At 49.2% G+C, this 22,512-nt stretch overlaps 1 protein-coding gene across 10 annotated transcripts in view; it reads left to right on the forward strand.

Annotated features, from left to right (window-relative positions):
- The window catches only part of SLC6A13 (solute carrier family 6 member 13), a 34,451-nt gene extending 12,489 nt beyond the window's left edge, over positions 1 to 21,962 (forward strand). For 5 of the 10 annotated variants that reach the window (XM_003988271.5, XM_006933404.4, XM_045061237.1 and 2 more), the window contains 12 exons: positions 2,556 to 2,696; positions 7,014 to 7,098; positions 7,769 to 7,901; positions 8,804 to 8,938; positions 15,478 to 15,581; positions 16,491 to 16,615; positions 18,070 to 18,182; positions 18,505 to 18,642; positions 19,416 to 19,518; positions 19,971 to 20,071; positions 21,057 to 21,227; positions 21,523 to 21,962. In XM_003988271.5, the coding sequence (XP_003988320.1) occupies positions 2,556 to 2,696; positions 7,014 to 7,098; positions 7,769 to 7,901; positions 8,804 to 8,938; positions 15,478 to 15,581; positions 16,491 to 16,615; positions 18,070 to 18,182; positions 18,505 to 18,642; positions 19,416 to 19,518; positions 19,971 to 20,071; positions 21,057 to 21,227; positions 21,523 to 21,645 (1,472 nt within the window). In that variant the 3' untranslated portion in view covers positions 21,646 to 21,962. Of the gene's footprint in view, positions 1 to 2,542; positions 2,697 to 7,013; positions 7,099 to 7,768; positions 7,902 to 8,803; positions 8,939 to 15,477; positions 15,582 to 16,490; positions 16,616 to 18,069; positions 18,183 to 18,504; positions 18,643 to 19,415; positions 19,519 to 19,970; positions 20,072 to 21,056; positions 21,228 to 21,522 lie in introns of all 10 variants that reach the window. The other 5 variants (XM_045061235.1, XM_045061234.1, XM_045061231.1 and 2 more) reach the window with 1 other exon arrangement.
- The last annotated feature ends 550 nt before the right edge of the window (positions 21,963 to 22,512 follow it).

Consider the following 22,512-nt stretch of genomic DNA (forward strand, 5'->3'; position numbering starts at 1 on the left):
ACTAACTTGGGGTATATCAGAAATCTGCCAAGTACGTCATGGAAATCTTGGGTCAAAGATCAGAGTGAGAATTCATCAGAATGGCAGGCAAAATGTCACAGACTTAAAGACTTTGTGTCTTTATGTTAAACCCCCCACTTGGGGATTTAGGGCTGAGCTAATCCCCTGGTCTCTGAGAGAATGGAGAAGATGGGGGTGAAGAAGGGAAAAAAGGCTTTAGATTAAATAAGTAGAGTGCAAAGCTATCTTAGCTATATAGTTTACACATGCATAACAATGATTTTGTATTTTTCAAAGCATATTTAATTAATTACAAAACAAATAAAGAGAATTTTAAATGGCAAAAAATATCATTAATAATTCTACTGTCTTGACACAATTGCTATTTAGACTTGAGGGTGTTTAATTTCAATATTTCTCTTTCTATAGGATTTTCTTTAAGTGTCTATTTTGAAATAATATATAGTCACAGAAAGTTGCAAAAATAGTATGGGGAGGTCATATGTACCCTTCACCCAACTTTCCCCAAGATGTTAAGATGTTACTTAACTATTAAAAAATATCAGGACCTGGAAGTTAACGTTGGTACTATCCACAGACCTTATTCAGATTTCCCCAATTTTCCAAGCACTCATTTATGTGTGTGTGTGTGTGTGTGTGTGTGTGTGTGTGTGTGTTTGTGTGTGTGCGCGCGCGTGTGTATAATTCTGTGTTATCTTATCACATACGTAGATTTGTGTGACCATCACTACAATCAATATACATACTCTTCCATTATCACAAAGATCTCTGTCATGCTACTCCTATGTAGTTACACCTACCCCTTCCTGACCCATCCTTAGCCCCTGGCAACCACTAATTTGTTCTCTATATCTATAATTTTGTCATTTTGGGAATGTTATATAAATAGAATTGTGAAGTCTATAGTCTTTTGAGATTAGCTTTTTTACTCAGCATGATGCCCTTGAGATCCATCCCAGTTATTGTATAAAGAGTTCGTTTATTCTTTTTTAATGCTGAATAGTATTCCATGGTATGGATGTACCACAGTTCATTTAACCATCACCCATTGAAGAACATTTGTGTTGTTTCCAGTTTGGGGGGTTTATTTCATTCTTTCTGTCTCTCTGAATAGAGCTAACATATCTGTTAATCTGGAACATACACGGTTTATGTTTCCACTTTTCAGTTTTTCCATCCTCTACCCAACAATTATTTTATTTTATTTTATTTTATTTTATTTTATTTTATTTATTTTATTTTATTATTTTAGAGAGAGAAAACACATGAGTGAGGGAGACAGGGAGAGGTTGAGAGAGAGAGAGAGAGAGAGAGAGTGAGAGAGAGAATGACAAGCAGGCTCCACGCTCAGCGTGAAGCCTGATGCAGGGCTTGATATCACAACCCTGGAATCATGACTTGTGCTGAAACCAAGAATCAGACATTCAATCAACTGAGCCACCCAGACGCCCCAACACAATAATAATTTAATGATTGCATAAACTTCAGTTGAGTGGGTATATCATAATTAACAGTTCTCTGTTTGGGGCTTTTTAATTATTTTCAATTACTTATAACATTTTTATATTCTGCTATCATGTGTATTTGTTGAGATAGCTTTCTGCCTCTTTTTGGGGAATTATTTCTTTGGGATAAATTTCCAGGATGAGGATTGCTGGATCAAATGGACAATCAAGTTGATGTCCCTTGGTCTAGCTTATTAAATTGTTCTATGGAAATGTTATGTTGACTTGCCATGTCATTAGATATGAGTAAGTATCTTTCCCCCTTATCTTTAATGGCTCCAAGGTATTTGTGGTTCCCAAACTTGTCTGCAAGTTGGAATCACCTGGGGATCTTCAAAACATCCTGAGGCCTGTATCCCATCCCCAGAGATCATGATTTAATTGGTCTGGAGTCTGGTCTAGACTTTGAAATTTTAAAAATATTCTCAGGTATTTCTAATATTTGGACAAATTTGGAAATCACTGAGTTACATCATTTGTAACAAATTTCATTACATCTGGCTATACAGAAAGGTACCTCATCATTGTTTCCTTTTGCATACCTGCAATTATTAGGAAAGATCTATTTGTATTTCTTCTTGTGTGAATTGTCCATTCCTGCTCTTTTTTTTCCCCCCAAGTAGGCTCTACACTCAATGTGGGGCTTGAACTCATGACCCTGAGATCAAGAGTCTCATGGTCTATGAGCTGAGCTCAGCCAGATGCCCCTGTTTCTGCTCTTAACATGTGTTTTTATATTTCAGAAATATATCAGCCTAATTCCAGGGAACATTAACTATTGAAAATCAGGGAACTTTCAGAACCGGTAAAGAAGAAAATTCACAGGAATCCAGGGCACAGCAATGGAAGGCAGAGAGAAAAGTCTCTCCTCACCTGCTGGGGAGATTGAGGAGAGAGTCAATGAGCCTGGACCCAGCAATGTTTAAGGGCCCTGACAGTGGAGTACAAACCCCCTCCTAAACTGGGAGGGGTGGCTTATGAGAAATCTGTCCACTGTCCTTAGCCCAATTCTGCAGTTTTCTCCTCCAGGCATCGGCTATGCCTCCCAGATGATTGTCATCCTCCTCAACATCTACTACATCATTGTCCTGGCCTGGGCCCTCTTCTACCTCTTTAGCAGCTTCACCATCGACCTTCCCTGGGGAAGCTGCCACCATGAGTGGAACACAGGTAAGGTCATCTCTAGAGAGTCCATTTCTAAACACCACATTAGCCAAGACTGAGATTATCCTTATGTCCTGAGTATTCCCAACCGTAACTTGGCACACACTAGAAGTCTGCCAAGTAGGTCATGGAAATCTTGGATCAGAAGTCAGAGTGAGAATTCACCAGCATCACAGGAAAAATGTCACAGACTTAAAAAAAAATTGTGTGTCGACTATACTCAAATTAAAAAAAATAATAATGGGGGCACCTGGGTGGCTTAGTTGGTTAAGCCTCCGACTTCGGCTCAGGTCATGATCTCGCGGTTCGTGAGTTCGAGCCCTGCGTCAGGCTCTGTGCTGATGCCTCGGAGCCTTGAGCCTGCTTCGGATTCTGTGTCTCCCTCTCTCTCTGCCCCTCCCCTGCTCATGCTCTGTCTCTCTCTGTCTCTAAAAAATAAATAAATGTTAAAAAATTTTTTAAAAAAATAATGCATTCAACTCATGTATTATGAAAGCATGTGTTATGCAAATAGAATTGATTCCTTTCTATGTAGTTTAGCCATTTACTTATTTCAATTTGAAGTATGATTACTTAGGTGTATATATGTATTGTTTGTCCATTAGTTTTCTTTCTCATGGCTTCTTTCTGATACTATCCTAGGTCTTTCTAACTCACAGTTCATCTGGACTTAACCAGAGAATAAACTGTTTTGTATGTCTTCATTACAATTTGTAGTAACAATTAATTTCTCCTGTGCTTATAAGATTGCATGTGACTCTCTTAAGACAACAAGAACCACCTATGGCCATAGAACTGCTGAGTCTATTTGACTGAAAGTAACAACAATTAAAAATCCCTAGTGCCGTCCAAAAGAACTTATCGGTGATAATGACAGTGTTCTCTGTACTATCCAGCGTGGTGGGTGCTAGCTACGTGCGGTTATTGAGGACTTGAAATGTGCCTAGTGTGTGTGAGGAACCGAATTTTAAAACTTGTATTTAATTTTAATGAACTTAAACGCGAACATCCACATGTAGCTGGAAAATACCCTATTGGACAGCACAGATGGAGAGCTGTCCTGCTTGGACCCTCAGCACTACAACTCTCAGTGCTGATCCGTCACCAAGGCCCTATATGTGCCATGATTAATTTTTTGTTGTTGTTCAGGTAAGGTAGTCAGTTCCGAACTGGAGTCTGAGTCTTTTTCTTGCCAGGGAGGCACATTTTGCAATGTTTAGCAAGGCCCCTCTTGTCCTCAAACTTTTGATCACTTCCTAGGCATTCTTTTGCTGATCTCTGCCACCTTCATTCCACCATTTTGCAAGTGAAGAGTCAAATCTTGGAGCTTCCTCCCCTGATGCCCCAAGATTCAATAGGTTTCCTTTCTTCTTGGTCTTTAAAGTTAATTTATTTTTGAGAGAGAGAGAGAGACAGCAAGCGAGGAAGGGGCAGAGCAAGGAGGGGCTTGAGTGAATCCAAGCAGGCTCTATGCTGTGAGTGCAGACCCAGACACCAGGCTCGAACTCCTGAACCATGAGATCATGACCTGAGTGGAAATCAAGAGTCGGCTGCCCAACCGACTGAGCCACGCAGGCACCCCGTGTTCTTAAGTACATGTAGTATTACCTGCACTGAGCCCTGACTCTACTGTGGCACTTGCTTTACTTTTGGGCTGTTGGTCTGGTTTTCCCACAGGTCAGCAAGATCTTGAGGACAGAAAAGGTATCTTTATCTCTGTATCCTTTGTGACTAGCACAGTGCTGCCTACCTCATAAGCACTTGAAAAAATATTCGTCAGATCACTCCAATTTTATTTTATTTTTTAAAGTTTATTTACTTATTTTGAGAGAGAGAGAGAGAGAGAGAGGTAGGGGCAGAGAGAGAAGGAGAGAATCCCAAGCAGGCTCCAAATTGTCAGTGCAGAGCCTGATGTGGGGCTCAAACTCACAAATGGCAAGATCATGACCTGAGCTGAAATCAAGAGCTGGACCCTTAACCGAATGAGCCACCCAGGTGGCCGGATGAGTCCAATTTTAAAAACCTGTTTTATTCTAATATTTTCTTTATCATATATTTTTTCTTTCTTTCTTTCTTTCTTTCTTTCTTTCTTTCTTTCTTTCTTTCTTTCTTTCTTTCTTCTTTCTTTTTTCTTTCTTTCTTCCCTCCTTCTTTCCTTCAACCCTCATTCATTCATTCATTCATATATTTTAATGACGCTGAAATCATCCTTGACAACCAGCTTGTCAGACAGTGATTTGATCCAGATTTCAGGGGAGTTCCTTTTGTAAAAATGTTGCAAATTTTTGGTGGCCTAGGGCTTTTGCTTCAGGGCACTTTTAGGCCTATATACCTTTGGGTTGACTGGAGGATCTCTGAGACAATTCTGAGGAAAATTCAATTCCTGAGCCTTTTGCTTGGCATTTTTGACATTTCTCCTAGTGAGTCTGGTTTTACTCAGAGCCTAGCATCTTTCAACGTTTTTTTTTTGTTTGTTTTTTTTTTTTGTTTGTTTTTTATTTATTTTTGGGACAGAGAGAGACAGAGCATGAACGGGGGAGGGGCAGAGAGAGAGGGAGACACAGAATCGGAAACAGGCTCCAGGCTCCGAGCCATCAGCCCAGAGCCTGACGCGGGGCTCGAACCCACGGACCGCGAGATCGTGACCTGGCTGAAGTCGGACGCTTAACCGACTGTGCCACCCAGGTGCCCCAGAGCCTAGCATCTTTCACATACAGGACATCTTGTCCTGTCAAGATGAAACAATACTTTTCTGGGTGTGCAGAAGCTTCAAGGAGAGAGAAAGGGTTTAGTGAAAAGAATGCTTGATTTACATTCATTCAACAGATATTTAATAGAGCTCCTACTATGTGCCAGGCTCTGTTCTAAGCAGTGGGGTTACGAAAATGCACAAAAACAAAGCTCCCTGCCCTCATGGAATTTTTGTTCTAGTGGCAAGACACATACCATAAACAAAATAAATGATTAATATGTATTATGTTCAAAGAAGTGCTAGGGAGAAAAGTAAAACAGGGAGGAGGGATTGGGAGTTTTAGGGGTGGGAGTTGTCATTTTAAATAGAGTCATCAGGGAAGGTCATACTGAGAGGACATAGGACTAATGCTCTGAAGGAAGTGGGGGAATCAGCCACTCAGATTTCAGGGGCAAACACTAGGTAGAAGGACCAACCAGTGCAAAGGCCCTGAGGTGGCCCTGTGCCTATAGCATCCAGGGAACAGCAAGGGGGTCGGTGTAGCTGGAGCATTTGACTGGGGGAGCACTGGGAAAGGAGGACAGCAGTGATGGAGGTAGATTGAAAAGGGCCTTGGAGGCAATTATAGGGGTTATAGCTTTTTTCTCTGTATGGGATGAGAAGCTCACTGGAGAGCTTTAAAGTGAGACATGACATAAAGCCACTTAAATTTTAACAAAATCATTCTGGCTGCTGTGTGGAGATTTGGCTAAGGAGGCAGGAGTAGAAACTGAAGGCCAGTCTAGGAGCCAGGGAAGGATGAAAACCTGCAGGGTTTTCATAGGGTGCTGGTAGTGGTAATGAAAAAGGTCAGATTCTAGGTAAGATTTTGAAGGTAAAACATATAATTTGCTGAGCTGGATTCTAGCCCTTGCTTCGTCATTTATGAGCTGGAACCGGCCATTTCTAAGAAGATTCACTTTCTTCATGTGTATGATGGGGAAACACTATCTATCTTAATATCTCTAGGATTATTATACTAACACAATGTATAAAAGAATGTGAGCCCCGTTGTGAAACTCCAATGTCAGATGCAGATAGTTAAGAACCACTACTTACTGGGCACTTTGCACTCATATTTTCATTTAGTCCCCTGTCAATCCCACAACTGGATATCACTACATGCATTCTAGAATTGAGGGAAGCGAAGTTAGAGAGCCACACGGCAAATAACCAGAGAGTCAGGATTCAAGCCAGAACTTTCTAACTTGTGTCTGTGCTCTTGGCCACTCTGCTTCATCTTTTCCCTAGAAAGCACTTTTATGATCCCTCAAAGGTTGTGACTTTACATAAGACAATGACCTAGAAATATTTGTATACTTTGAAGAAGATGTCATGTGGAATATCTTTCCTGATGCCATCTGATCATGCTTTAGTAAGAATATGTACCCAAACATTTAGAAGCCCACACGTACAGTCCTGTAGGGGAAGGTGAAGTAAGCTTGTTGAGTTCATCTTGTGTTCAAGGATATTTGTTTGGACAACTTCAGCCTGGTTCATTCCAAAGACCTTACCTTCCCCATGACTCTCTCTAGTCATGCCAAATATTCAATGATCTTTTTCTTGCTTCCTTCCCTGGGACCCACGGGTAGAATCCTGTGTAGAGTTCCAGAGGACCAATGGCTCCCTGAATGTGACCTCTGAGAATGCCACGTCTCCTGTCATCGAGTTCTGGGAGTAAGTGAGGCCCCCTCCCCATCCCAGTGTGGGTTGTGTTCAAAAGAAGGGCACAGGGATGGGCTCATGCAGGGCTGACCCTCAGGGGACCGCAAGAGAAGAATTTCCACGTCCTTCTTTGGTGGCCTAAGTGGTCACCTAAGTGGCCTTTTTTCTGGTGTGCTTGTATTTGTGGTTAATGCAGAATTGGTTTCAGAGATGAGAATTTTGCAACTCTCCTCAGGCTGTGCCTCGCTCTCCTCTCCCACGCGCCCATGTGCATGTTAGCACACATGCATGTGTGTGCACACTCCTAACCCCTCCTCCCTTCTGCTGCATGCATATTGCCTCTTAGCCCCCCTCCCTAATGTTGATAATGACCTAGGACATGATTCCTAATATCAAAACATCCTGAAACCCTGGTTGAGAAGATATGTGTTTGCACCTCCCTCTCTAGGTTAAATTGGTACTCAGCCTCCCAGAGCAAACTTACCTGGGAACAGTTTATATTTGCCTCCCTTTATATCTACCCCCACCTCTGGGCAAAGGAGAGCCTCATGGATCTGAGTGAAAAGAGCTGACAAGCCTTTGGACAAGAGCCTGGAGGCATGGCTCCACTGCCTGAGACACACGGGCTACAAAACTGAGGCTGGCAGCAAAAGTGGAGCCCGGCTCAACCTTCTCTCCCCAGGAGGCGGGTCCTGAAGATCTCCGATGGCATCCAACACCTGGGGGCCCTGCGTTGGGAGCTGGCCTTATGCCTCCTGCTCGCCTGGGTCATCTGCTACTTCTGCATCTGGAAGGGGGTCAAGTCCACGGGCAAGGTCCGTGCTGGAGAGCTCCTGGCCTCTCTCATCCCAGGACTCCCTGTCCTCCCTGGGGGCCTGGTCACCCAGGAGTTCTCCTAAGCTGTAACCTGGTCAGGGATGGGAGGGAATGATCTCACCAAGATTTTGTGTGGCTCCCTTCCTTGATTCTGTGTCTCTCCTTGATTCAGTCCTGTGGACTCTGGTACGTGGGGAAATGGAGTGGAAAGGAGGGGGAGAGGAAGGCAGGAAGGACACTTCCAGATCTGTGGAATGTGATCTTGCAACACACCACATGTGGGGGCACATTGCAAACTGGACACAGTTCGTGGCTCTTGTTTCACCCAACAGTTCTTGGGAGAAAGAATCTGCCCAAGACTGTTAATCTCAAAACGATTCTCAACCACCCTGAGAACCTGGGGTGGGGGGCACTCTTTGCCTTAGGTGTACAAGGTATGAGAGGGCTTTCTGAGTTCTTCTGGACTCTTGCCCTGGAGGCCTCCAACAAGGCTTCCTTCGTAATCTGGCTGCCCGGGTGTGCTAAGCTCGTAAGCTCTGTGAGGACAGGGATCATGTGTTACAGAGTTTTCATACCTGACAACCCTTGCCGTAATTCTAAGCACACTTGGTGGGAGAATGCCTGAGTTCATTCAGTCACTCGACAAGTATTTACTGGGTATGTGTCAGGAGGAGGGTGGGTGCTTTAAGTGGGAGGGAGAAAGGGATAAGGGAGGTTGCGGCTTACGGCAGAGGGCAGATGGAGCTGAACAGCTGCAGGGGTTGGGTGGGGGAGGAGAGAAACTCTCTTGACCTCTTCTGTGAGTGTGGGGGAGCTCTGGCCTCCTGACTCTGCTGCTGGATCGCCAGGTCCTTCCTTCCAAACTCACAGGTTCCTTGTGTTTCATCTGCCCTCTGGCCAGGTGGTGTACTTCACAGCCACATTCCCTTACCTCATGCTGGTGGTCCTGTTAATTCGAGGGGTGACGCTGCCTGGGGCAGCCCAAGGAATTCAGTTTTACCTGTACCCAAACCTCACGCGTCTGTGGGATCCCCAGGTAAGAAGCCACAGACAAGGGCCATCACGTGGCCCTGGAGGCTGTTTCCGTGCACTGTGGTCCGGAATCCCTGCTCCTGGCCCAAACCCCAAGGCATCCATGGTGGCGTAGGGGGGCTCCAGACATGTGTCAGCAGCTGTTTGTGGTCCCTGCTTGGCTCACACCTCTCAGGGCTGCCTGAGACGTGTCCCTTGGGGCCTTTTACTCACAGGTGGCGGCCCTTTCCCCACTGTCTACCCCGTCCCCTTTTTGCACTTTTTTCTCTTGGTGATCTTTCACACTGAGCTTCCTCTCTATTTCTTCACCCTCCACCAGCTCCTCTGGTTCCCTCCCTGTGGCCACGTGGCCCATTCTGAGGTGTCCCAGGCCCCTCCCAGCCAGCTGGGCTGGTATTGAGTTTCCTGTCAGTTGTCAAGAGGCCCCTGCCTCTTCCCTCCCCTTTGGCCCTTCCTTTGTGCCCACACTCTGTCTGCTTCAGCCAGCTTCCTCGTGGCTTGGCGCAGGGAGGGGGGTGGTGCTGCTTGCTGACTGGAGGGGTTTGTAAAGCAGGGCCTGAAATAAGAAGCCACTGCCTCTGACGGGTTTCTTATCTTCTCATGTTTGGCAGCCATTTTGAAAGCTGGCAAAGCCAGGAGGTGTCGAGGGCCGGAGGGGAGCGTGGGTAAGCTCCACCCCAGAGCCCCTAAAATGTGTTGCCCAGCTACGTGCCCCGCCTCTGCCTCCCTGGCACGGAGGTCGCCCTCCCTGGGGAGCATGTACAATTTAGAGATCCTCCCCTTGGGTCCTGGAGGAGTTCTCTGAGTTTGGAAAGGGGCCCTGAGGAGACATAGGGCGGGAGGCTCCCAGCACAAAAAAGACTAACCGTTGGATGGCTTTGCAAACATCATAAATAATGCGGTACCAGCACATTCCCTGAAACTGCCCAGGGGGAATAAGAGCAAAGGGAGCGGCACACAGTTCCACACTTTCCTCTGGGGCTGGGCGCTCAGCCCATGCAGAAGCAATGGGTCCCCATGATACAGAATTTTGGGTGATCCAGCAGCTGAATTTTTCTTAGGCCTTCCAGCCACCCCAGCCGAGTTAAGTTCTCCCATCCCAAGTTCTACCGGGCCTGCTGTGGCTCCCAGAAGTAACCAGAGCACTTGCATTCAAAACCTCCCCCAGGGAATCCATAGCCTTGCGTCCTAGGTATTGCTCAGTGACCTGGGGGGATATGGGCTTATCCCACCCTCCCCCATTTCTTAAACATAGTGGAGGTGCAGATTGCTGTGGCGTCAGCTCCACGTGAGGCACAGAGGCTGTAGTCAGGCTTTGGAACAAACCATAAAACTGTAGGTGTTTGCGCTAAAAGGACCCCAGAGATCATCTAGTGCAAACTCCTCATTGAACAGATGAACAAACAAGGCCCAAGGTCACACAGCAAGTAAGTGGCTGGCCAAACAAAGTGTATTTTTATTTTGTGAATCATAAGCACTTTGACTTATCTGGGACCAAAGTGTTGTGGTGGAGAGTCCACAGCGAACAGGAGGTCATGGGGGCAGAGTTGAAGGACAGCTTTGAAGGCCAAGGGTAGACTCTGGCTTGGGTCTGTTGTGCAGGAGAGCTCCGTTGTCGTTCTGGAGCAGCAGAGGTGTGAACCAGTCGTGAAACCGCATAGTCTGCCTTTGTTGGGAGGTCAGGGTGGGAAGGAAGGGCTGTGTTCAGGGGGGGAGACAGGCAGGTAGGCTGACACAGAACTAACTAGGAGAGAGGGGTCTGGGATTTCTGGAATGGATTTATGGCTTCTGTGATCAGTGCCTCATTTGTCCTGATCAGCTATTTATAGCCAACAACTATTGAGTGCTAACTATATCCCTGTCATTGTTAAGAGGCTTACATCCATTATTATAGCTTATCCTCACAACAGATCAATGAAGTATCCTCATTTCATAGATAGGAAATGAAGGCTTAGAGAGTTTAATGAATTTTCCATCTTCATGTCTGCAACTGGAAGCTGGGCCCGAATGCTGACAAATCCCATATACTTTATGATCTCTCTTTTAAAAAAAAAATTGTTAATGTTTATTTATTTTTGAGAGAGACAGAGTGCAAGCAAGGGAGGGGCAGAGAGAGAGGGGGACACAGAATCCAAAGTGGGCTCCAGGTTCCAAGCTGTCATCACAGAGTGGGGCTAGAACCCACAAACCGCGAGATCATGACCTGAGTGGAAGTCATACGCTTAACCGACTGAGCCATCCAGGTGCCCCTACTTTAGGATCTCTTGAAAGCATAGTCCCATCTGCACATCTTGGTTTTTCTCACAGCTCATTCATTCAGCAAAAATTTCTTGAGCATTCATTATGCAGCAGGTCTGTTCTAGGTGTAGCGTTTGTTGTAGAGTAGCTTCTAGCAAACATGAAGAAGGTGGACCAGATAGCCTTCAACTCTGAGCGTTAATAAAGCACGACTCCGGGTCTGGGTTACTGCAGGGAATAAAACCTCTTTTAATCTGCCTCTGGGATATTACCCTTCCAACCCCAGCCAGCTGTAGGCTGTGCAGATAGCATGTGTCTTCCTGGTCCTCTGAAGCCATGAGGAGGGAGATGTTTCAAGAGCCAGGCTTGGTCTGGGCTTCCCAGCAGCCTCACTGGCAGCCAGGTCCTGGTCTCATGCTGCAGGAAGCCTTTGTTGTCAGCGAACAGAGCAGCGGCCTGCAGGTGTGATGCTCCTGCCAGAGCCCTAATTGAATGTAGTTGGCACTCCCCAGGAAGTGCGATAATTCCAACTGGCATTTGCCTGGCACTTGAGAACGGTGCAAAATTCCTGCTAGCCAACACAAAGACCAAAGACATCTCTCTCTGCCAAGCAGTTGGTCTGGGAGTGGGGAGGCAGGCAGAGACAATGCTGGGTTGATCTGGCTTTCTCCTCTCTTTCTGCCAGGCTTGCTGTGTGTCAGGCAGGTCACGGACTCTCTTCGTGTTCCCTGGGGCTCGTCCCTTTCACGTTGAGGAGTGGATCCTGGAAACTCAGGACTCTACTGGGCGCTTGTAGACTCCAAGGACTCCCTCACCTGGCCCTCTGTCCTGCTGCACTTCCATAGATGGATGGGGCAGCAGGCTGAGGGTACAGTGTCCAAAGAGCCCTTGTGGAGCCTTTTAAAGCCTTATGTTAAGCTATTCTAATGAGGGGTCTGTTAAGGGAAGAGGTTGGGTCCATTGATTAGAACGAGTCTTTATTTTGACATCGTGCATTGAAATCTATGGGACCTCATCATTACTTAAAGGCGAGTTGCCTTTTTAAAATAACAACAATAACAACAACAACAACAACAAACAGCAGCAACAGCTAACACATTTATTATGTGCTTACTGTTTGCCAGGCACATAACTGGTTACATGACACAGGGTGGTCCCCACACAACCCTGCGAGTTTGCCGTTAGCTTCATTTTGCTGAAGAAGAAATGGAAGCTTAGAAAACTTAACAAATTTGCCCTAACCCACAAAACTAGCGCATGGGGGAGCCTGGGTTTCATTCCAGGTACTCTAGAAGTCTGCTGTGTTGATGACCATGATATAAATCATCCAAAGAATATGAATTTGAGAGTTTTAAGGGATGCTTTTATTATTCCAGAAGGTGGGATAGGGAACTAATATTTATGTGTTAGGTATTTCATATATATTATTTTGTTTGTTGTTATACCCATTGCCCTGATGAGAAAAGCAAAGTTCAGGGAGGTTAAGTGACTTGCCCAAGATCACATAGCTAGTAATGAATAGAGTTAAGAATTGAACCCAGTTCAATTTGACTCCAAAGCCCAGGCTTTTTCCATTGCACACTATTGCCGTCCTAAAAATACTGAATATAATAGTCCTTGGGATTGAACTCAAAGTTGGAAACGTCTCTCCTGGATCTTCTAGAGGTCTCTGTCTTTCTCTGCTCCCCCAAAGACCTCTTTTTTGCCCACATTCCACCAGGTGTTTTTCACACTTGTCTTATTCTCGATCAGACCTCTATTTCAACCAAAGACACACTGGGGCTTTGCTTTAGAAGCCAGGGCTGCTGGCGTGGTCAGGGAGCGGGTCGCCTGTGGCGGGGAACAGGACAGCTTGCTCTGCTTGTCCCTGTGGCCCTTCCTCTGACCCCACTGCTCTCCCCATCCCAGCAGGCCTGTCAGGCTGCAGCTGGGCCAAGAGCAGGGGGCTTGCCAAGCTCCCCAGGAGGGGGCTTTTGTCAGAGGCACCGGGTCTGCCCCTTGCCCTCCGAACTCTCAGACCTCCTGCTGCATTTTTTTCTGTGTTCTCATTAACCTCTGTTCCCACCCCAGTCTTAGTCTGTCCTCCTCAGGGCAGGGTGAACTGCCAAGGCACAATTTTTCTTATTTTTTTCTTCCCGAACCCAAGTTCGCGAAACCTCATCACCATGGGATCTGCAGCCCGTGCCTGTGTGTGGGCAGCTGCAGAATGTCTCTGAGGGCACTGGAGGGTTTCCCTGGTAACTTGTGGGTCAGTCTGCACCCTGTGCACTGCCAGGCACAGGGAACAAACTTGGAAGATCTGACACTGGGCAGGCTCTTGGGCCATATCCTGGATGACCTGATGGGGAGAGATCGCGGGGGTCCGTGGCTGTGAGCCCCCGGGTAGATCAGGGCGTCTCCCAGCCCTCCATGTCTATGCCTGGGTCAGGCCTCTCCCCACAGGCTCAGAGCCTCTTGCTGCAAGGCGCTGCGAATGACCTGCTGAGTGAACAGGAACGAAACAGAACAGAGTGACCTCCGGTCACTGAGTTTTCCTGCAGTGACCATTCTCACAGGCTCTGTGGGGGCACTTTTAGAAGAAAAAGCTTTGAGACATCTCAAAGGAGCAAATGGAGGACCCAAGGCACCCCCTCAAATGTCCGTGGCATCACACCGAATTTTGTGAGCCCCTCCTTCTCGTCCTCAGTTTCATTCCTAACTTTTCCTTCTCTAGCTTCTGAAATAAATCCCGAAACTGCCCCTCCTTTTCCCATTATAATTTGCTGTCAGGTTTAAAAAAGTTTTCCTGGTGTTTCCATCTTTGTGTGCTATTTCCTTGTTAGCCAGGGACCCTTCTGGATCTTCGACTGTGCTGCTTGCTGCTGACGCCTTTTCCCTGGTGGCAACTCCCACCTCGCGGAATACCTTGGGGACAGGGTTCACAGCGAGCAGAAGGGGCAGGAGACTGGAGATGGTCTCCCTTTTTCTTCACCAGCTTTCCCTGTGCTGTCCTGCTTCCCACAGAAATGGGACTATAACCAGAGGACTGAGTGCCCTGGATGGGTCCCTGATGCCAGTTCTCAGGGGCAGTGATTCCCACATCTGGCTGACATTAGGATCATTCAGGAAGCTCTGAAAATAATACAGATTTCTGAGTTCTCCTTCAGTCCTAGAGATCCAGTATCTCAACTGGGGCTTGCCAAGGGGTCCCTGAGACCCACCACAATGCTGAGGAAAATGGGCACTTGGGTGGGGGCGAGTGTGACCAGAAAGCAAGGGAGGTTGGGGGCCGCGGAGATGGTTAGTGAGGCAGGAAGAGGTAGGTGAGGGACGAGGAGCTTTGGACAGACAGAAGCTGAGGTTCTGGTGGATGTGGGCATTGGGAGCTTGACATGGAGGTAAGGAGAGCAGGGGCCTACTTGGGAGCTGCTAGGGCAGGGCTGGGCAGAGACCAGAAATGGCGAACACAGAGATGGTAGGACACCTGCCTGGTGATTTCTGCCCCCGTAGCTTAGTGCTCCTTTGTGGTGCTCACATCCTCTGAAGACGGGAGGTGCCTGGGGAGGGTTTGTGGCCCCAGGACCCCACCTCCTGCAGATCTGCAGAGTTGCCTAGTTCTGTTCGCCTTGATGTTCTTTCTCTTTGGGATGTTATTGTAGCTGTTGAATCTAAATCATAACATGCCGGGGCTGGGTCAACCAGCTGAGACAACAGTAACAACCATGCCCTATGTTTAGCCACAGAGCTCCTTCCCACCCCCCCACTCCCCCTCCCCCCCCCCCCCCACCGAGGAGTACAAAGCCCTTACAGATGCATTTCTATTCATCCTCTTGACTTGGTCAGCTGCGGACTACTTTCTGTTTTTCAGATAGCAGATTTTGAGGCACACAGGGGCAAAGCCATATCTCATGTTGGCATTGATATTAAGGGGCTATATCTGTCCTTGGATTCCTTCTGAACTGGTCACACTGCCAGGAGGGGCGAGGATAGGGGGGAAGTGCAGGCAGAACCCAGGGCTGTATTTCTGTTATACAAAAGTTGGTGCTGGGTCTAGCCTAGTCCTAGGGCTCCCTCCCAGCCTCCTCCATCAAGGGTCCATTAGTCTTTTCCAATGCCCAATGCCCACGCCATCCTGGTAGTGCCCAAGAAACTCCATCTAGGGGCCCAGGAAGTAGAGCCCATTGGGACAGCAAGGTCACAGGCTGAGAGCAGGGTTCTCACCATTGCTAGCCAGTGCCTGGCTCAGCCATGGGCCTGTGTGCCTCCATGGAGCCCAGATGGCCTGGCTCTCCTGGTGTGCAACTTTCTTGCCTTTTCCCCGTGTAGGTATGGATGGACGCAGGCACCCAGATTTTCTTCTCCTTCGCCATCTGTCTAGGGTGCCTGACAGCCCTGGGCAGCTACAACAAGTACCACAACAACTGCTACAGGTGACTGGGGGCAGTGGGGCCTGGGCCACCTATCTGCCTCTCTCAACTGCTCCCCTCCAGCATGCTAGATCAAGGGTGATTTGGAGGGTGCACCAGCTCATGGATTCACCTTCCCCCTACTCGTCTCCACCCCATTTTCCAATGCCCTAGGGCCACAAGTTGCTGAAAGGAGCCAACCACAGCATGGGCAGGGGGATTGCTTCCAAAGGTTGGGATAGTTGCAGTTGTCTGGGAAACCACAGCGAGGGCCCAACCCTCCGGCTAACGGAGAGGTTGGTGGGCTGAAGCCTGAGGAGTAATTCATCATATACAGTGGAACCTTGGCCTGGCCTGCTTTGTACATTTGCCCCAACAAACACTGAATCCTTACCTATTTTTACCTCACTGCTCCCCTTCCCATGTCCCCCTCCCTCTGGTTCCCTACTTGGTTCATATCAGAGCATTCAAGCTAATTTCAATCTTAGCTAAAAAAAAAAAAAAAAAAAAAAAAATCCTGTCATGAATTACGAAATCAAATTTGGGGGATGGGAGTTATTTGTTACTTGGGATTGTCTATGTCCATACCCTCCATATTAGTACGCCAAACTGAATTGTGTCCGAGTGGTAGCGTCCCAAGCGGTGTGGTGGCAATATGGCAGGGAGGGGAGGCCGTGTGGCAGTTTGTAGTTTTTAGACTAGCATTTTACTTCCTTAGAGCCTTATTCTTTCATGACTACCTTGACTGACTACAAGTCTCAGCTAATGGAGTGGGCAGGGGGAGGGCAGAAGCTAATCCTGGCGGGCAGCCCCTCTCTGGCCTGCGTGAAGGTCTGGGGTGAGTGTCTGCCTGTCTGAGGGGCAGTGCTCCCAGTTCCTGTTGGCAACCCCTCTCTGACCCTCCCTGTCTCCGCCTTCCCACCTGCCCCACAGGGACTGCATCGCCCTCTGCTTCCTCAACAGCGGCACCAGCTTTGTGGCCGGATTTGCCATCTTCTCTGTCCTGGGCTTCATGTCTCAGGAGCAAGGGGTGCCCATCTCTGAGGTGGCCGAGTCTGGTGAGTGTTGTGGGGAAGGGTGCCAGGGGCGGCTTCTGTGAGTTTTGCTTGAACCTTCGCCAAGCGGGATCTGTACACGTTTCTATTGTCGCCTACACTGGGGGTGAGCCATAGTCATCTTTCGGTGGACGTGTCCTGGGAAGACCTGGGGAGCACCCTGACCCCAGCTTCAAAGGGTAGAGGCATAGACAGTGAGCATTTCCCACAGCTGGCCTCCACGTCCTTGCCCTGGAGGCAACCAAGGTGATGAGGTTCATGTTTCTCCTTCCAGAAACAGTTTAGGCATATATGAATAAAAAGTGCGTGCGCGCACACACACACACACAAACATTCATACATGCCTAGCACATATTACTACTGCTATTTCTTACTCCCTTCAAAAAGCTAATTGATAATATATTATACACACTGTTCTGGGCTTTTTGTTTTACTCACTTTACTTTTTTTTAAGTTTATTTATTTATTTGGAGAGAGACAGAGACAGTGCAACGGAGGAGGGGCAGAGAGAGAGGGGGAGAGAATCCCAAGCAGGCTCCTCACTGTCAGCAGGGAGCACAGGGCTCGAACTCATGAACCATGAGATCATGACCTGAGCTGAAATCAGGAATTGGATGCATAACTGACTGAGCCACCCAGCTGCCCTTGTTTTGCTCATCTTAAACTGTATCTCGAAGATAAGTTTATGGTGGCACATAGTTTCCTCCTTTTCACCATGCAGTGCTATTGTTGCTTTTAAACAGAATCAAGGATTGGTCCTCTACCTGGGTAAGCTGTAAATGTCCCTTGCCCTTCCCCTATTCTTGAGGGCCACCGTCATGCACTCACTAGCAAGGCAGTGTTTTATTATAACATTCCCACAGCACATCCTGTCACGCAGAGTACCAAGCACTGGGATCCCACTGAGTCTTATTAAAAATCATAGCGTTTCACTTTTATTAAACATTTACTAAATGCCAGGCACTGTGCGAAGCATTTTGCCCGCACCATGCAGTGGAAAGCTTTGAAGCAGGTGCTAGAATTATCTCCCTCTCACCAGTGTGTGACACTGGGTCAGCTGCACGAATGTACCTGGCCTGCCGACCCCTTGGCTCTTAAGTTTGAAACCTCTGGTTTGGGGCAAGAGATCCTGAGAGTGAGCCTGAGGATTCAGGGTGGAGCTTGCAGAAACGCAGGTGATATGCCTCCTTTCCATTTTCCAAAGCCCTTCACACTCACAGTGTCTAGGTTCCATCCCTGCCAGTGAGAATACAGTGGGTGGTGCCTTGGAAATTTGGGACCCAGGTAGAGGTTTAGGTGGCTTCTCCTGGGTGAGTTTGGGGGTGATGATGGTAACTTTGGGGTCAAGTTTCTTCTGGCTCCTGTGATTCCATGGCCCCCGCTGGGAAGCCTTGGGATCAAACACGGCCTGGAGCCAGCCCAGGCACTGCACTGTGTTCCTCTGCTTCTTGCTGTAGGCCCTGGCCTGGCTTTCATCGCCTACCCCCGGGCTGTGGCGATGCTGCCCTTCTCTCCTCTCTGGGCTTGCTGCTTCTTCTTCATGGTCGTCCTCCTGGGACTGGACAGCCAGGTACCAAGAACTGGCCGAGCAGAGCCGAGAGATGGGTGGGTGTGTGGGGGCTGGAGAAGGGGGAGCAGGGGAAACGAGGCTGAGCCTGATGTCCCGAGGGGCCTTAAAACAGCCGGGAGCTGGGCGAATGTCAGAAGTGGATGCCCTTCTAGGGACCAACACGAGCTCTGAAGGGGAGGTCCAGACTTAAGTGTACAGGACAGCTTTGGGGACCTGAGACAGGGATGTTGCGGGGCTGACGCTGAGAGCCAGAAGCCAGAGCTAGATGGTGCAGCGTGTTGGGAGCTCTCTTTCCCTCCAATTCTTTTGCTCTCTCATCCAGTTTGTGTGTGTAGAAAGCCTGGTGACGGCGCTGGTGGACATGTACCCCCGTGTATTCCGCAAGAAGAACCGGAGGGAGCTTCTCATTCTCAGCGTGTCTGTCGTCTCCTTCTTTGTTGGGCTGGTCATGCTCACAGAGGTGAGGGTCTGGGAGGCTTGGAGGTGCGGACCGGGTGAGGAGGAGAAGCCAAGCTGGACGCTGCCACCTGTCAGGCGGAGCAGGCTGTGTGGGTTCAGGTCGCGGGGCAGGCCTTCCGGGCTTCAGGGCCCTGGGACGCCCTCCTTTCCCAGCCACAGGAAGCACAAAGCAGGCGGCTCCTTCCTCTGGCCTTTGGACACTGGCCACCTACCTTTGGGGGTGGCCAAGGGGTCATTTGGCTCCAGGTAAGCTAAGAGGCGTGAAAAAGATGGTCAGAAAGTCCTGGATTAGGACTGCCTCTCCAGCAAGCTCCTGTGATTTCCCAGGCAACTGAACCAAGTTCCAGGGACAAACTTCAAAGGAAGAAAGGGCGCCCTGGGGAGGGGTGATAGTTTCTGTTTTGTCTCAAGGGAGACGGAAGGAGATGGAGCTTGCCAGCTTGACAGTATCGAGGACAGCCCCTGTCCGAGCGTTTGCCAAAAAAGTACACGCTTTTTCTTAGACTTCCGGGTCAATCCCTAAATGTTCTCAGGGATGAGCTAACAGTAGCTGTCTGTTTTAGCTTCCTTCCAAAAATCATAATAAAAAATAATTACTGTCTCATATCTGCCTAGTGCCTTAGAGCTTATAGACTATGTTGTTTTAATATCTGTCTCCCATGATCCTCACCAGGTCTGCTCTGTGTCTGAGGGTGTGAGGCCGGAGGCCATGGGCCAATCTGTTTCCTCTGGATACATTTCATTTTTTTCTTTTTTTAATCTCTTCCTGGGCAGGGCGGTATGTACGTGTTTCAGCTCTTTGACTACTACGCAGCCAGTGGCATGTGTCTCCTGTTTGTGGCCATCTTTGAGTCCCTCTGCGTGGCTTGGGTCTATGGTGAGTGACTCTTCCCCCAGGTCCCAACCCCCGTACTCACCGTCACCTCAGGGCCTGAGAGCAAAAGACAGTCATCTCCTGCTCACACCCACCTTTTCCTGGGGCACCTCCCCTACTCAGCCTCAAAAATCTTCTGGTTGCTACTGCTACCATTGTCACTCTCCTGGTTATGACTGTACCCAGACCACCCCAAGTGGGTCCAAATCCTGTCCTATCCAAACCTTTTCAGCCCTTAACAACCTTGGTAATCAGAAAGTTATTATCTTTGCCTAAGCCGAGTCCTGCCCATTGCTGTGCATGCCTATGAATTTCAGGGAAGAGATTCTCCCAGCAGCGATTTGGAAAGACAACCATGGTAGCTTCTGTTCATTGGCCTTTGCCCATCCTGCCTCTGCCTTCAATGCTAAAGAATGTCCTTTCTCCCCCTTCCTTCCTTCTCTTCTGCACGGTAGGAGCCGGGCGCTTCTACGACAACATTGAAGATATGATTGGGTACAGGCCATGGCCTCTTATCAAATATTGTTGGCTTTTCCTCACACCAGCCGTATGCACAGTAAGATAACCCTCAGGGGGTAAAACTACAGGAAGACAAAGAAGGACGGTGGCCATAGGAGGGTAGATAGGCTGTTAGCCCTGGAAAGGATGTGTCCATGAGGATTGAGAATCATTTTAGATTTTCACCCGTCCTCCTCTTGGATTCTAGAAAACGATTAGCAAGATAGATTCTTGTTTTCCATTTCACAGAAGGACAGACTGAGGTTCAGAGCTGTCAGATGGCTTGAACCCACACCACAGAGTGAGTCGAATGTCACAGGGCAGGAGCAAAACCCAAGAGTCCTGGGTTGCTCATAATAATACTATTAACCACAGCAATAATAACAGCACCGTCACAAGGCACTTATTTCGCGTTAGGCATAGAGCGTGGTACACATTTTAGCCCACGCTATCTGCACAAGAACCCCATGAAGCAAGAATTACCGTTAGATTCATTTTATAGGTGAAGCTGAAGCCAGAGAGGTGAAGCCATTTGCCCAAGTGAGAAAGTGGCCGTGAGCTACTTTGGCAGCTTGGCTTCAGAGCCCGAACCATAAACCACTAAGTGCTGCTTCCTTGGGCTCTATCTTGTGTGTCAGCTGTCCCCCCACGCGCCCACTATAGGCAGGGCATAAATGAGGCCCAGGGGGAAGGAGGCATGACCCTTGCCCTTGAGGCCCTGGCAGCCCCTCCTGACGGTGCAGGAGACTTAAGCAGCCGAAAACACTAGCAGCCATGTGACCATGTCCTAGCTGAGGGCCGGCCATGTGTATGGGTGCCCAGGGGTGCGGGGACCCTGCAGGAACAAGGTAGGTGCCCTGGAAATACTACTGGGGGTGTGGACTTTGAATAGAATGTGGATGGGGATTGGGGGTTGATTGACCCAGTTGAGCCTGGAGGCAAATCCAGTCTTGCAAGGGGACTGGTCTCTGCCAGCTCTCTCAGGGGGGCCGAGGGCACAAGGCCCCTGCTCTCCCAGCCCCTTTCTCTTCTCTCATCCTCAGGCCACCTTCCTCTTCTCCCTGATCAAGTACACGCCGCTGACCTACAACAAGAAGTACACATACCCGTGGTGGGGTGACGCCCTGGGCTGGCTCCTGGCTCTGTCCTCCATGGTCTGCATTCCTGCCTGGGGCTTCTACAAGCTCAGCACCATCAAGGGCTCCTTCAGAGAGGTAGAGAGTCAGTAGGGCGGGTAGGAGCCCTAGAGGGTGAGGTAGGGCCCCCATGATGATACACAGATGCCTGCCAGCAAAGGAGCCCGGAGAAGGTGCTGGGGAGGCACTGAGTGAGTGCTTCCGAGTCTCAGAAAGAGACTGGAAGCTTCCAAGTCACAGGCGGTGATGACAGGGCCGGCACCTGGAGGGTGCGTTTGCCTGTGGGGGTGGCAGGCAGACGCTGGTGGTGAGGGAAGCTGGGACATATGCCCCTGACTCCAGCTCACCACCGCCACCTCCACGTTCCTTGCAGAGAATTCGCCAGCTCCTGTGCCCAGCTGAGGACCTGCCTGGATGGAACCGAGCAGAACCCTCTGCCCCCGCCACACCCAGGACATCACTGCTCATACTCACAGAAGTGGAGTCCCACTGCTAGGTCCGCAGGGCCTCGGATCGTGCCCGTGGGCCTGGCTGTGGGGACAGCTGCAGAAGGGGAGGGCAGAAGCAGCCCCGCTGTGCTTCTCTGCCTCCTCCCGGGGCAGATGAGAAGGAGGGTTTGGAATCCACCTTGGGTTGGGCACCTGCCACTGGAACGTCTCTGCTCCAGGGGTGGCTGTACAGGTGTGAGATGCTGGTATCGAGGGCACCCCTTTCGCAACAGGCCTTGGGAAGTCGGATGAGGGCCGGTGGGTGGAGTGACAGCCCTGTCCCTCTTACCCTTCATTCCATTAAATCCATGCTCTTCCCACCGACTGCCAGAGGCTCTGCCTGGTTCCTGCCCCTCTGCCTTGCGCCCTTGGCCACTTCCTCACTTTACAGCTGTGGCCTTAGCGGCCCCTCCCTCCTCTCTGTCTCTCCCTGCCTCATTGAGTACTTGTGGACCATGAGCAGAGGGGACTGTGGTGGTGAGAAGGGCAGTGGGGCCCAGCTGAGACCCTCCATCCTCAGACACTCACACCAGAGGGGTCTGTCACATTCTGTCCATGCGTCTCCCACAGCCCCTTCCCTCCCTCCTTCGCTCGGTGGAATAAGCCCGGCAATGGAGGGAGGAACGAGGGCGGCCTGAGCCTTAGCTAGAGGAAGGCAGAGGAAAGTGTGGTTGGGCTTCTTCCCGCCCACATTCCCCTTACCATGTCCCTCCCTGACCCCACCTGCCAAACTTGTGAGTGCGAGCGCGGGTGCCTGCGGGGGGACGCGAGGGAGACAGCTAGGGACTGCAGCAGACCTGAGGCCGCAGGCATGAGAAGCCCGGACAGAACGGGCACTACCCCAGTTCAGCCAGCAGAGGGCGACCACCTCCTGA

This window comes from Felis catus, chromosome B4 (assembly GCF_018350175.1).
Source record: "Felis catus isolate Fca126 chromosome B4, F.catus_Fca126_mat1.0, whole genome shotgun sequence".
Classification (NCBI taxonomy): Eukaryota; Metazoa; Chordata; class Mammalia; order Carnivora; family Felidae; genus Felis; species Felis catus.